This window comes from Pezoporus flaviventris, unplaced genomic scaffold (genome assembly GCF_033815535.1).
Source record: "Pezoporus flaviventris isolate CSIRO_AGI_PZ_B2104156 unplaced genomic scaffold, CSIRO_AGI_Pfla_v1 ptg000001l, whole genome shotgun sequence".
NCBI lineage: Eukaryota > Metazoa > Chordata > Aves > Psittaciformes > Psittacidae > Pezoporus > Pezoporus flaviventris.
This window is the reverse complement of record NW_026892549.1, coordinates 10,240,660-10,256,310: the sequence shown is the minus strand read 5'-3', so window position 1 is coordinate 10,256,310 and position 15,651 is coordinate 10,240,660. Positions and strand designations below refer to the sequence as shown.

Here is a 15,651-nt window from a genome sequence, read left to right as displayed (position 1 = left end):
TATCTGTTTTTCATGATAGCTTAATAAAAGTCAAACCGGTTGATTCTAGAGCTGTTTGATTTACCATTCCTTTATTGAAACAATTAAAAAAGGCAAATTGGAACACTGGTTGTGTTTTTAGATCTTTCCTTCTATGATTCTGCTGTTCTTAACTGAAGTATTCATTTCATGAAGATCTGTGGTAAGTGAAAAACAAGAAAAGATGAAAAGTGAAACACTGATTTTTGGGCTTAGCTTCTTAGTTTGTCTTCATCTGAAATAAAAATCAATTTGGGTTCATCCAGTTTTAACAATGGACCTGACTGATTTCCTTACTCTGTCTTATTTTTTATGTCCAGTAGGGTTTTTATCTTAACAGTATCAGTCCAGATTTGATTTGAATTATGCACGTTATGCAGTCCTGATTCTATAATTGTGTCTGCTAATGCACAGCTCATTGAGACCAAAGCATGGTCTTTATAGGGTCAACATTATCCTATTTAAACTGCTCAGGGCAAAGCATAAACATTAAACTCTATCTCTAGTTGTTATATGATAATCCAGCTGTACACTGATCTTAATGCAATTTTGCTTTCTTTTTTTTTTCTTTTTTTTTTCCAAAATACTTGATTACTTAAAGCTTGATTTCATTGTGTTGAATTCAGTTTACTAATTACAAAAGCTGTGTTTTTCCTGACTGAATTCAAGCTGTAATGAACAAGCAGATGTACAGTTTATTTTATTGTGGGTAGTGATTTGGTAGTGAAGACATAACACAGTCCCAGTCATTTAGACAACAGACTTCATGTTCATATCTCCTTCTTGTACTATAACTAATATTGAAATTTGAATAAAGGTTTATGTCAGTCACTTTGGGGTTTAAAAAAAATGTTACTTAACAGAAATCCTATTTCCTAGCATACCTTCTTTTCTCATATATAGTAGAACTGCAAAAATATTTACATTATTTAAAACAATGTGTATTACTTAAAAGAATATAGCTTATATTATTTTTATTTAGCCTACTTAATGTATTTAGTAATTATTCAATGCAGAAGATAGCTAGCTAACAGCAGGCATGCACAAAAGCAAAACTGAGGTGAGAGTGGAACAGTCTACAGCTGACAGGAAAGTAAAAAGAAAAGTTCACAACTTTGCACGTATGTGCCTCAGTCACACCTCTTTGAGATAGGATCACATAAGGTGTTAACTGTCCTCAATTCTGTTGAGCACATTTGTTGGTCTCTGGCAGCTTACATGGCAATTATTCTAACACTGCAGCTTGTGCCAAATGAAATAATTGTTTTTGTAATCTTGCTTTTAGTGTTAAAATACACTCTGTTCTATTATTATCAATATTTTCCTTTGTGATATTTAAATAACAAACACTGGTGAAATTGGAGTGAGATTATAACCAAAACTCCTATTTCAGGTTTGTTAATTACACTTTTTTTTTTCTGTCTGCAACAAAGGCGATTATTAGAAATAGTGAGTTTTCCTGTAAAATCATCTTCAGTTAAGTGACATAAGTTTATTTCTGTTTCTGCTTAACTCTTGAAGGAATATTTACTGTATTTGCCATAGTCTCAGATGAGATGGTTTGTCAATACGTATGTGAAAGAGTTCATTAGAGTAAACACTACAGGAAAAGAATAAACACTACAGGAAAAGAATGTCAAGGCAAAATCTTTTTAAGGCAAAGGTAAAAATGGATTCATTTTGACAGCTGTTTCTGTCTTACAACACAGTTTGCTGTGTTGTACCCAAGTGTGGTAGCTCACATGGTAACAGTGTTACTTACCATGGTACAAAACTTTGTAATACACATACCAGCATCTCATTTAAAGAGATCATTTAAAGAGATGCTGGATAGACGAGATAAAAGCTTGAATTATTTTCTTCGGATAAATTCACTCTCTTTTTGTCCTAAACATTACACCAGCGCAAAGGATGTAATTAAATCTGAAAAATTCTGCTTCATGTGTAGATACAGAGCCATCTTTGGCAAGCTGTAGTGGCACATAAAACTTCTGAGGTCATGCATTTGGCTCCACTGCACACTGTGCAGTGCTTGTCTCACTTAGGAGCTTGTCTCAGACGTCTTATTGGTGTGTTTCTTATCAGGAGACTGCAGTAGAATCATAGAATCAACTAGGTTGGAAAAGACCTTTAAGATAATCAAGTCCAACCATTACTGCCAATCCCACCATTAAACCGTATGACTTAGGGCCTCATCTACACATTTTTTGAATACTTCCAGGAATGGTGATTCCACTACTTCCCTGGGCAGCCTGTTCCAATATGTGGTCACCTTCTCTGTGAATAAATTCTTCCTAATATCCAATCTAAAAATCCCCTGGTGCAGCTTGAGGCCGTTACCTCTTGTCCTATCACTTGTTATGTGGGAGAAGAGATTGACACCCACCTCACTACAACTTCCTTTCTGTAGTTGTAGAGTGTGATAAGGTCCCCCCTGAGTCTTTCTCCAGACTGAACAATTCTCTTAGCCATTCCTCGTAAGACTTGTTCTCCAGGCCCTTCACCAGCATCACAAATTCTCAAGTTGCCCTTGTTAGTCTTTGAATGAACATACACTGAAAATTATCTACCTTGGGTAGAAAGCAGAGTCTAGACTTGTCAGGTCTAGTTTAAGATATGGAGAATTGCTGCTTGTTCTTTACTTAGTCTATAGTTAGATGAAAGCTTCAGTGTCCAGATCTGTGAATTTGTCTGCTTTCATAAATCCCATTTTTTAAGCGTAATATATAATTATAGATGGGATTAGGAAGACAGAGTCTTTGCTCTGCATTCTCACTAAGCCAGGAGGAATTAACTGTCTGACAAACAACTGTTAGTAGGGAACTGTGTTCATTATTGACTGGCTGTGCGCAGTTGTAGGTCAGACCAAGTAATTGCATTTAGATTGGGTATAGCAACCAGTTTTCTTTTTCCTAGGACTGTATGATTTAGGACTGCATTCTTACCTGCTCTGGCATAAAACTTGGTGTTGTTTCATCAGAAGGGGAGAGAAGAAAATGCTACTTTAAATAAATGTGACACATTTTCTGAAATTCATCTAATTTATCAAAACCTGTATTGGTAAACCAAACAAGTTGTCATCTCTTGGAAAATGTCTTTCATCTTCTAAGTCGGAGATGGTTAAAAAAAAAGAATTAAAATAACCAAATAACCCTTTGAATCATCCCAGTGCTTCCATGTAGTACTAGCAAATTATGCTCAGAGCTCAGGCAAAGTCTTAGCATATGTTGGATTCTGGGAGAGCCATATAGAAAAGGTGAAAAAGTTTGAGGGTACTTTTGTAACTGCTGCTCAAAACCTCATTGCCTTCATTTTGAAAGTAGTGGGAGTAGTGGCTGTGGTTAATGCTATCAGACAGTGAGAGCTGCTAGCTGTTATTTACTAGTCTGAACCACTTATACTCCTGAGATATTTTATCAGTCAGCTAAAAGTGCAAATCCCTCCAAATTACTGCAGATCTGCAGCATTATTACAGTTTTCTCTTTTGGTTTTTCAGTGAAGCACTATCTTTATTTTGCAGAGACAACAGATGTAGCTTTATTTCAACATATCTGCTGACTGGCTGTCTAAATTTGGATGCTTATATAATTTGTTTTGGTTGGGGGTTTTTTGTTTTGTGGTTTTGTAGGAGTCATGTGAAAAAGCCCACAAGGCTCTTCTTACGCTAACTGAAAAGTCAGGTACCTTTCAGAAAGGAGAAGTAAACAGTGCTATGACGCAGATTGTCGTGAAGAACTGCTCTTAGTTGTTTGCAAGAATTCGGTAGGTTTTATATACGCTCCTAGGTTGCTAACTGTCAGGTCTTAAATGCTGCAAGCACAAAATCAGATATGGGTTCAGTGTTGACATATTGCAGTGTTTTCAGCATTCATTAAGGGCTTTTTTTTTCTTCACACTGAAGCCTAAGAACATTGTAGGAACATTTAGTGTAGGCATTTATTAATGAGATTAAGTAGCTTAACTGTGTCATATACATAAACAAAAAGATGATCAATTCAGCTAAATCTACCTGGTTTTTTTCCCAGCTAAGTGTACTTTGGGAGTAAATTCTGAAAAGACAGAACTGCAGTTCACATGATCAGGTGTTTTGTGGACTGCTTTAAATGCTGAGAGTTTAGACCTTGGATTTGGGATGGTTTTGTGGAAGTGTTGTACATGGTTAACATGTGGCTGTTTTTTTACATGCAAAACGTTGTATTTGATAGCCTTTAATAGACACAAATGTTTCTACCTCATGTAAGTTACTGATGGCTTTGCCTTTATCGGATGCTGTGTATTACTGCAGCTGCTCTAGTTCAGCGTGCTGAAAGCTTTTTAATAGGTTTAGTGGGTTTGTTCAATTTCTCACTATAATACCTTTATTTGCAGAAGCATATAATAAGTGATTATGTAAATGTAAAACTGTCCATAGTGTCTCCTTTATAACTGAATATGCCATAAATTGAAATGAGGGGTTTCTCTTGTTTCCTTTACTGTTTGTTTTTGTGTAATGAAGAATTACCTGTTTGCACTTCTCTCTGTTTAGGCAAATACGTTAATCAAGTGTTCCTAAGACAAGAGATTCTTCCTCTTTCTAGCTCTCCAGAAAAATTAACAGTCCAAAAAAACTAACTTAGGATTCATTATTTTATCTTCTTCTTATAGACCTCTACCAGTCAGGCAATCTTCTGCCTCCAGTCTGGAATTTGTCAGCTTTTCCGAGAAACTCTTATTCGCAAGGGATTTGTGGAAATTCAGACTCCCAAAATCATTTCAGGTAATGTATATGTGATCCAGAAGCTACAGGTCATCTTCTTTTGGAGTTGCTCAGCACACCTGTCAAAAATTTAGTAAGTTTTTATGTAAAGACCATAAAATTCTGTTTCTAATTTAGATGCAACATAGCAAACTTCTCCTAATAGGTATCAAAGTTGTTGTTTACTTTTCTGCTGACTTCAGATGTTAAAGGAATGACAAGACAAATATATATACCTGATTTATATACCTTGCAGTGCATTTAAAGTTTTAATTTGGTTAAATACAGATGTCTGATCATATGCATTGTTCTTCAAATCAGTGATCTCGATGTTGAATGCTGCCAGTTCCATACCCAGTATCAAAAAAAAAAACAACGCTCCACTCTAATTTAGATAAAAAGTAGCTTCCATCATAAAGAAGTTACAACAAACGTACCATGGTATAAAATACTTTACAATATGTCACTTCTTTAGCAATGAGCATATGGCTAAATAGAAGGTGGTAGATTATTTTTGTGAAAGTGTGGCATAACAGCTTCAGCCTGACCTAAAGTCTGGAAATGTAGATTCTGCTTTTAGTTCTAGTCCTAGATGATCTGCTGTATTGTTTTAAAAAGTTAAATTACTTGATTTACTGATGCGTTCTTTTTCCCATCTTATTGGTGTTCTTTGAGGTTTTGTTGATGTCGCTAAGACATGCATGGAAAACATAGGGGAGAATATTTGTATTTTTGTATGTGCATTCATTCTATGCATACGTTTTGCCTAATGAATTTTATACTTTATATTTTTGAAGACATCTCTTGATTGAGGTAAAAAAAAAGGCTTTTTAAAAAAACATATGTAAGCAAGTATTCTTTCAATCTGGAAAGTATTGTTGAACTGTAAGATCAGATAACTTTTTTCCTGCAGACAGCTGAAACAGCATGAAATATTAAAGACTCCCAAGTAGTTTATTTACGTAGGATCTTTGAGGAAGTGTGCTATTCTCACTGTGCAGTGTACCATTGAAAGCAGGCAGGCAAGCATCCTATTGTTTGTATGAGGTCATGTTTTGTAAAAATAACTAAGTTGGTGCAATCCTTACTAAACTTCCAATTTAAATATCATAGAAACATTTGTTCTAAGATTCAGTATTTTAAAAGTTACTTGTATTCAAATATAGCTGTAAATATTCACTGAAACCATTTCAGTGGGAGTAGTGGTAATGACAGAAGCAGCATTAATCTCAATTGAATGGTACTTAGAGTTACCTTAACATTAGAACTTTTAAAGATATTGTTAGCAAGTTAGGCAACTATAACTCTTGTATCATGCACTGGGAAATGGAAACATAAAGTGACTCAGCTGATAGTTTGGGTAGGCAGTTTGCAGTAAGGGATTCAAATGTGTGTATTCTTGGTTCCTGTTCTCTAAAGGTAACCTTCTAGGAAAACTGCCTCATACTGAGAAAAAGCTTTATACCGTTGGCAGGTGTCCTGTGGTAAATCTAGTTCTGGGTCTGAGAGGTTTACATCTTTTTCCTCTACTATGCTTTGGGGAAAATTCTCCTTTGATCTCTAAATGTAAGACCAGTAGTCAATTAGTCTATCTCAGATACATTTTGTACATTTTTATTTTAATAATTACTGCAAGCATTTGCTTTTCAGCTGCCAGTGAAGGAGGAGCCAATGTGTTTACTGTATCGTACTTCAAAAGCAGTGCCTACCTGGCTCAGTCTCCACAGCTGTACAAGCAGATGTGTATATGTGCTGACTTTGAAAAGGTGTTTTGCGTTGGGCCAGGTAAGAAAAGCATTGATTTATCCAAAGTGTGAAGTGTGCAGTGGGGTACAAATAAGATAACACATGCTGAAAGCTTTGATTGGTTTCACTTAATACAGTTCACTTAAACATAAATTCAGCTGGGGCACCTAATAAGAGCAAAGTTGATAGAGAAGTTCCTGGAACAAAACTAAAATACTGGAGTAAATGTAGAGAACTCTTAACCAATGCCTGCTGTTCTGTGAGGATAAAGGCTATAGAGTTACATTGGAAATTGATAATATGATGAAATTAGTAAAACATGGAACAACACTGTGATCACTGAAGCCATAGTTTGCTATTAGTCATGCCCAGTAGTAGCCTAGTTGGCTTTAGTTGCCCAGTAGTAAGCAGTTAAAACAAGCAAGCTAGGTTTTATGTGCTTTAGGTTGCATATTGACATATACTTATCCCTTGCTATTGTATATGTTCCAAACAACTTTATTTAGAAGACATATTCTTTGTCTGGACTGTCAGTAAATAATAAAAAAAACAATAATAGGTTCTCTCTTTCTGAAAAGCTGGTAGGACTTGGCCTTTTTAGGTGGTAATACAGCTTTTAAAATTATTTATTTATTTTTCCTAAGAATTCAAAGACCAGTTCAAAGATATGTAAGCAGGAAATGCTGGAAAACAAATCAATAATAACAGTTTGTGCAATTTAGAAGAAAAAAAAAAAGGCAAGTAATTTGGATGATCTTAAATTTCTTGCTAATTGCTAACAAATGAGTCATGGTTTATAGGAAGACATGTTTATATTAGACTCGTACATCTGGGAAAACACACGTGTACAAGTCCGTTTCCTCTGAAAATGACAGTTTTCAAATCTGAAAGTCCTTCTGTACCTGAAAGCTTGTCTGTTTTTACCACTTCTGTCTGTTGGTCTAACAAGAGATACTACCTTTCTACCAGCCTTGTCTGTCTCGTATCCTTTGAGCACCACAGCTACAATAATGTTGTCACTGTTGTTACAAATGGTGCTCCGAGGTAGCTAGTTTTCTTGTTGATTTTCAGTGAGAACTGTCATGTCTAAAGACAGCATTGTCTGTCTAATCCAAATGCTGATGTAATTGACAGTGTTATTTTTTTCAAAGTGGAATGATAATTTCAGGTCAGTTAGGATTTCCATTGTTTAATTTTACAGTATTTAGAGCTGAGGACTCCAATACACACAGACACCTGACTGAGTTTGTTGGTCTGGATATTGAAATGGCTTTTAACTATCACTATCATGAAGTGGTAGATGAGATTGCTGATACCTTGGTGCAGATATTCAAGGGACTTCAGGAAAGGTAACGAAAGCATTTCAATTTCATGAGCAACTTTGGGATCTCTTGCATTGTGGTATGAAATGGGTGAGTGTTTTATTCTGAGCTTGTCATGTAATCAGTAGTTACCTGATTTACAACAGAACTTCAAAACATTTTTGCTTTACGCTTAACTAATTGTTTGTGCCTGACGTAAAGTTCACTCAAGCCATAGGGCAGTAAACTATTTTTAGCCCAAGCTGCATCTCCTAGAATATGCTAACTTGCACTAAGAAAACTTGTTCACTGTTGATGGACTTCCTAACAGAAATGATCCATCATTAATTTAAAAGATCCTTCCTTTTGTGCCACTACAGGTAAACTGATTGTTAGATTTTTAAATTAATATTTGCTGTCGAAGAAAGTTTTTCTGATTTAAATTTATTGTAACAGCTTGCATCTCTTCCATAAAAGCAGCGAAGATTATTTTCCATTATTCACAGTCTAACTTATTGAAAAGTCAGGTCAGAAGTTTAGGAGGTGGTTTTCATTTGCTTACAAATAAGCCTATCTTGCAAGCAGAAGCGCATATCTTTTCATCTGTGTGGAAGGAATTTTCTTTTTTATATTTAAAACAGGATATTACTTAAAAGAGGACTTTACTGGGAAAATTTGACCTAGTCAGTTATTTCTTACAGAAGGTATAAAACGGAAGTAGTAGTAAAATATTAATGTGTATATCATTGCAGTAGATGCATTAATTTACATGAAGCATTTCATTAGGATTGTTTAGTTTCTCCAGAAGTGACTTTAAAACAGTTTTTTATGTTGCAAGAGGGACCTCTTGTGGCAAAATTGTATTGCCGTGGCAAAATTGTATTGCCATTGCAAAATCATTATTGGATGCAAGGAGAGTACATTTCTTGACTGTTTTGTATTTTGCTTCTGTTCTTGTTTCCTTGTATATAGATTCCAAACTGAAATTCAGACAGTGAACAAACAGTTCCCCTGTGAGCCATTTAAGTTTCTGGAGCCAACTCTGAGGCTGGAATACCGTGAAGCTGTGGCCATGCTTAGAGAGGCTGGTATTGAGATGGGTGATGAAGAAGATCTGAGGTACTTTGGCAGTACACAAATGTGTCAGTCTTGTGAAAGTGTCAGTTTTGTACGGTTCAAGTGACAGCCCTCAAGAAGGAGTCACAAGCTTATAGAGGAATAAACAGTACTTGTATCCAACTCTCTTGACAAATAAATGAAAAGGATATGAAAATAGACCTTTTTAACGTAGACTGTATGTACAAACTCTGAAATCCAAAATAAAGTAACTTAAAACATAAAGTGAGAGTAACTTGACCTTCTAAGGATAAGAAGCACTTGTTTTTCTAACAGTTGTGGTCCTTCGTGTGAGTTGTCACGTCTTTGAATAGAATTAAACAAAATGATTCTTCAGTCTTAAGGTCTTTCTTGTCAGTGACACATTCCCACTTCTTTCCACCTCTTAGGAAAAAGATTAAGCACGTATGATTGCATTCCCATCAGTTTACCAGAAGATGGGTTTAACTAACTGATTATATACAAACTTTTAAAAAGACACTTAATAAATGAAAACATTTCTGTTCTTCCCTGTAATATATCCAGTACCATTAGGATAATATATGAATTTACAGTTAAATGATCTGCATGTTGAAGAAGTTTCAATCATAAGAGTTTGATAGAGCAAAATAATTTCTTCGGCAACTGCCTATGGTATTTCTCAATTAATTGTGCCTAAGAAGAAATGGCTGCACAAGGTGTATGCCAATAGGAAATAGAGTACACAATTCTTCAGTAATCAGAATATTGGTGATTAGGAAGTAGTCATATTAAGAGCAACAATATCTTTAGGTATCAGTTAATTTAAGGGTTTTCTAGGACTAATACAAAATATTTTGGAACAAAACAAATATCCTTTATTTCTGAAATTTTTCTGCACAATCCAAAGCATTCAGAAACAAGTACTAGAGTTTCTAAAAGGTATGGTGCATAAAATCCGTAGCTTGAAATCTTTTTAGCTTTGTGGAGCATATAATCAGGCCAAGTTTAAATAATTTTAATGGTGATAAATCTTTTTCAGCACACCTAATGAAAAGCTCCTGGGACGCCTGGTCAAGGAAAAGGTAACAATTATTTTAGAATAAATAAATTTGTGATTTAATGTGAAACCTGACGTCTTGGAGTCATTGGGTTGGGATAAATGCCTGCGTCATGTAAAACAACTCTTTACACACTGATCGAGAATAAGGTATCTCAAAACATGTAGAAGTTGTGACGAGTTTGTGATTAGCATAAACATTTTTTAATTGTTGACTCATTCCCATTTTGTTGCTGCTTAGTTAATCTACAGACAGTTTTGTCTTAAACATAATAAGCTGTTTCAAACTATTTTCAATCTTTTATATTTATTTCTATCATCTTTTATACTGAGTACACCAAACAGGATAGTATGTTCCAAACCCAGATCTCAACATAATTAAAACTAACCAACCAAGCAAACCATATTCTAACTAAGTTTATAGGAGATGGGCAAGTACATGTTACTACAGAAAAACATTTTACTGCTAAACATTTGTAAATTTACACAAGAAGTACTGGAAATCAGAAAAATAATATATGACTTCTATTGGTAAGTATTATCTTTTTAAGGTAATAGTGTTAAATTTGTGGAAAGATATTGGAAGATCTTTTTTGCTCTGTTTCAAAGATTCACAACACTGGTTATGTCTTCCTCTTTTAATTTGTTCTTTACATCATTTTCTCTTGTACTAACTGTTTAAATTACATTCTTTCAGTATGACACGGACTTCTATATTCTTGACAAATATCCTCTTGCTGTGAGGCCTTTTTATACAATGCCAGACCCAGTACATCCTGTAAGTAACATTATTTGTTGTTGTCAGTGTTTTTTTTTCAGTTTAAATTATTCTGTGTGAATAATTGATGAAATTAAATAAATGATGTAATAAAGTATATTTCTGTGATCCACTGTTAAAGTTCTGATAACAAGATTAGATCAGTGTTATGTGATGTGTAAAATATTTATAGTTACTCTTCACTGGTGAAAACATACTGGAAAGAAGCAAATCTGGCTAAAGCTAGGAGAGCTTTATGTAGAGATCTCCATGGTCAGAACAGTGCTGCCATCACTGAAAAGAGGCAAATACATTCTTCTAGGGTAATAGACACTTTAACAGAAAATATACTTTTTTTAAATTGTTAGGAATTCCCCAGTTCATTCCTAAATCTGGGGTAAATATCTTTAGAGCATCTTTTGCTGGGATAACTACATGCAAATGTAATATTTTTTCAGAGGGCATGTGTATAAACTTCAGTTTTTAAAATCAGCTCTAGTTTAATGAGAGGAGCAAAAGGGATGTAATTCCTGACCAGACTCCAGATACATTGCAGTCTTACTGCACAACTTTGGATACTTCACTTCAGATAAGTGAAGTTATTGAGAGGTGCACATTTGCCACATAAGGATGGAGCAACTGTACGTGGGAAATAAACTCATCTTTGTTTTTCCAGAAAAACTCTAACTCTTATGATATGTTCATGAGAGGGGAAGAGATCTTGTCTGGAGCGCAGAGAATTCACGATCCTCAGCTGCTGACAGAAAGAGCCCAGCATCATGGCATTGGTAAACAACATGAAGCTGAATTTTTAAAAGAGTATAAATCACGATTGGATTTGTTTCCTTTAAAGGAAGAATTTGGGGGAGAATTTATTACAAGGTGGTAGTGCTAAAATCATCATGCTGTTTCATTCTTAATGCATCTAATTCTGTTTCACCATTTTAATCTAGAGTGGGGCTATTAAGAAAATGGTTAGTTTCCCACCAACACGTTGATGAAAAGGAATTGTTTACAAGGACTTTATAGAGAATGTAATACAGGAAATATGTTCAACAGAATGAGGGTAGACAAACAAGTCTACTTCGGTCACGCCTCTCTCTACTGAACTGAGAGCAAATAAGCAAGTGTCCCTTGGTAAAATTAAAAAAAAAATAAATAAAATCTCAGCAGGTACAAGGCCAGCTAATAGTAGAAGGGTAAGAGTAAATCAGGTGATCACAAGAGTAAAATGTAGGTTAAAACTATTCTTTCAGTGAATGGCAAAAAATGAGTAGCTCCCGCTGTACCAAGATGGAAAAATAGTTGCAAATCTTTACTTTCTTACTGCAGTTTATTCAAGAAATCACCATTTTCTGTAAGTCACATGAACAGCTGGGCCTAGCTCTTACTCAGTTCTACAAATTCTTCCCTAAGTTATTAACAGCATTATAAAATCAAAACTGTTATAATTTCTAAATAGCCCTGGATAATTTACATGTTTGATGAGTAAAACCACACAGTTTGTACGTTAACTGGTAAATATTTTGTTGTGTTTGCAGTTCTCTAGTCACTTGTATGTTTGGCTTGGTGTTCATTAAGCAGGTGAGAAACATGTCTTTTTCCTCTCTAGATTTGGAGAAAATAAAGGCTTATATTGATTCCTTTCGTTTTGGTGCACCTCCACATGCAGGTGGTGGAATAGGTAAGTGTATGTATTTTAATTTTTATTATTTATTTTATTATTTATTTTAATTCTATTATTTATTTTATTACTAATTTTGTTATTTTATTTTTTATTATTATTTTTTATAAAATGAGAATAGTAGCCTTATTAGGCAAATGCATGGGACTGTTTATGATGGAGAATTTAAATCATAATGGCATGATCTGGCAAGTTTAAAAAGCAGGTGATCACAAGAAAAAGTGTCCATTTATTAGCCAGGCACATCACTTTCAAATTTGACCAATGAGGAGAATTTAAGGAAGCAAGAAAATGCTGCATCATGTATGGATTTATCATTGCTACTAATACAAGAAGCCACTGGTCTCTTAGTGCATTTGATGAAGCTCTTATGTAGTGAGGAGAAATAATTGATTGCTTGTCATCTTCAGCGATTTGACTGAATATCAATGATCAGTTTGGGTCATGCTAATGGTTTTAGCAAAGGTACTGAGTCTTTGTGTCTTGGCTGTATTTTGCATGTTAAAATGAAAAAAGATAGCGTTTAGGTATCTTAATTATAACAATTTACACTGCTTCCATTAGCAGGATGAAGCTGTTTGTGCATGTGGAAATAGGACACTTTGTAGGTCCTCATCAATAAACACAGTTATTTATTTGATTCAGTCTTTCTGCATTTGCCTTATTTTTGTAAAGTAGGTTTAGTACATTCTGAGCATGTTCTCAGAACAACTAAGTTTGCCTTCAGTAAATGCATTACATCTATGATACACTATTGAGACAACTGTTTTGAAATACCTACAAGATGATCTACATCTACCTACATCTATGATTATGCAGTACTTGGGAGCCAGAGGAGATGCAGCATTTGCAGATGATCCGAAATCATTTAGGCCAGTAAGAGCTAACATCAAGGAAACTGAAGCGACATCTCTTCTGCACAGTAAATGCTCCACATGGCGCACCCCAGAGGTCAATCCAAGTACCAGCCAAACGGGAGATGCTGAGAGAGTTGAGGCTGGTTTCTAGCTGTTTCACATGGAAACCTTAATACAGGAGGGCAGTGCGTGAAAACCAGTGTGTGTACAGGGATCATCATAGTGTGCCTGGGATGCATGTGTAGCCCCACGGGTTAGGAAGTTTTTCCATGTTCCACAGTACATACATAATAACCTCTAAGATTTCAGGAAGGAAGAAGACAATCACTAGTGAAATATTTATTATTATAAAAGATATAAGCAGATAGTTACACAGATACATATTGCTGAATCTACATTTTTTACTGTAGAGAGTTTGGAATAAGCTTCCCCAACTGTAGGTTTTTTCTGGTTTTTTTATGGCACTTAATGTCTCTTACTCTGAAGCTGTTAAGACTGGTTTGGGCTATGCTGCTGTTTACTGTATTCAATATATGGTTCTCCCAGTTACTCACTCCCATTTCAGTGTTCTATACCATCTTTCTTAAAAGTCCAAAGTGATTCAGGGTTGACCATTGCTTATTGATACACTTTCCAAATGAAGTCTGCATCATAGTATATAAAATGCCTGGCTTTGGTTCTGCTTTCTGTAGTCAGAGATGCTGGCGCATACATGCCAGTATTTGGTCATGCTACTATGTGAGGCTGACTGTAGGTATAGAGTACCAGGTTGGAAGGGACCTCATCTGGTCCAAATACCTTTAGCTTTTTAAGAGTTTCAAACAAATGAGTGACTATGCTGATGGGTTTTTTTTTCATTTTTTTTGTAGGGCTGGAAAGAGTAACCATGCTGTACCTAGGGCTGCATAATGTTCGTCAGACCTCCATGTTTCCACGAGATCCCAAACGACTGACACCGTAACATGAGCTGCTTTTGAAAGTTTGAGATGATTTGCCCTGCAGATATGATACAATTGAAAGTATTTCTGCTGCTACCGATGAACCTGTATTGATTTGAGTATTGTAATACACAATAAAGAAAAAAAGAACATCTGATTTCCTGAAGTGCTACAATATTTTTTTTTATCCTTAACTCTTTATTTAAAAGACAATACTTGAACAGATCAGGACTTTTTGTATTGGAAACTGTGCATTGATTTGAGCATTGTAATATCCAATTTTTTAAAAAATTAAAAAATCTCATTTCCTAAAGTGCCACAATAGTTTTTTTTTTTTTTAATCCTTAGCTGTTTATTTAAAAGACAATATTTTTACAGATCAGGACTCTTTGTATTGGAAACTCTGCATATTTTTAATGAAAATGTGATACACTGAGTTAGTATTCTGGTGTCACATTAAATTGTATCATGTTTCTACATTTTAATAAATTATGCAATAAAAATTCTGCTGTTTTAACTTATGTCAGCAAAATTGAATATTCTGAAGTAAATTTCTAAATCGGGAGGATGGCAGCCAGTTGTTAATTTACATGAGTGTTACGCAGAGAAGCAGGTGAGAAAAGGAACGGTCTTACAAAAAATACTCATGAAATTGTGAAAAGCAATTGCAATAAATCTCTCAAACTAAATTAGATGCAGTCTGTCTTCATGGCTTTTGCTCTGTATCCTCGCAAGATAATAGTTGATCAAGAGTCAGTTTGGGTTTTTTTTTTTAGGCCTGTTCTTTATGTTACTATTTGAGAATGGACAGAAGGTTACACACACTCATAGAATACACAAGGATATGTAATACTTCAGAAAATAACTGAACTGTGAGTTTGAGAGCAGGTCAGCCTCTAGGGTAACAGACAAAACAAATCATCAAGCATTTAATGTATCTATTGCCAATGAAAGAAAAGCAAATAATGTAAGCCAACCTATTTCAGGGTTTTTTTTTTCACTTGTAAGTGCTGTGAATGGCCCAGTTGTACATCTACAGAGCTGAGTGTTTCTGGAAGTCAGAGTACTTCCAAAATTCTTTCTGGACATTCTTTTTCTCAAATGAACCACTTACTTGAACCTCCTCAATTTGCAGTGATGTGCAAAGCTACTACTCTTCCTCCTCCCAACTAGACATACGTGCCCTGCGTTTGGATAGGAACCAGTGTCTGAACTTTCCTTTTATAGACCTCATCTGATAGTTGTTTTTCAAGTTTAAAACGTTTTTGTAGGTGTGGCTGCCAAAGAGCAAAGGATTAAGTTGCTTAGTTGGGCATTGCAATGGAGTTACTCTAATATTCATACATATTTGTAATTCCCAACCTAATTTTTGCTTAACATGCTACATGATAAAATTTTCATTAGGAGGTATGGTTTAGAAAGTCTGTGTTATTGTTGCTACCTTGATTTTTAAATGTCAGAGAAGTCACATATTGGTTATG

General features: G+C 35.0%; 1 protein-coding gene across 1 annotated transcript in view; it reads left to right on the top strand.

Moving 5' to 3' along the window:
- DARS1 (aspartyl-tRNA synthetase 1) overlaps positions 1-14,438 on the top strand; it is a 41,393-nt gene extending 26,955 nt beyond the window's left edge. The window contains exons 8-16 of the mRNA XM_061444766.1: positions 4,663-4,774; positions 6,404-6,538; positions 7,701-7,848; positions 8,773-8,919; positions 9,917-9,959; positions 10,632-10,712; positions 11,368-11,479; positions 12,304-12,375; positions 14,102-14,438. Of these exons, the coding sequence (XP_061300750.1) occupies positions 4,663-4,774; positions 6,404-6,538; positions 7,701-7,848; positions 8,773-8,919; positions 9,917-9,959; positions 10,632-10,712; positions 11,368-11,479; positions 12,304-12,375; positions 14,102-14,193 (942 nt within the window). The 3' untranslated portion in view covers positions 14,194-14,438. The remainder of the gene's footprint in view (positions 1-4,662; positions 4,775-6,403; positions 6,539-7,700; positions 7,849-8,772; positions 8,920-9,916; positions 9,960-10,631; positions 10,713-11,367; positions 11,480-12,303; positions 12,376-14,101) is intronic.
- Positions 14,439-15,651: the final 1,213 nt, after the last annotated feature.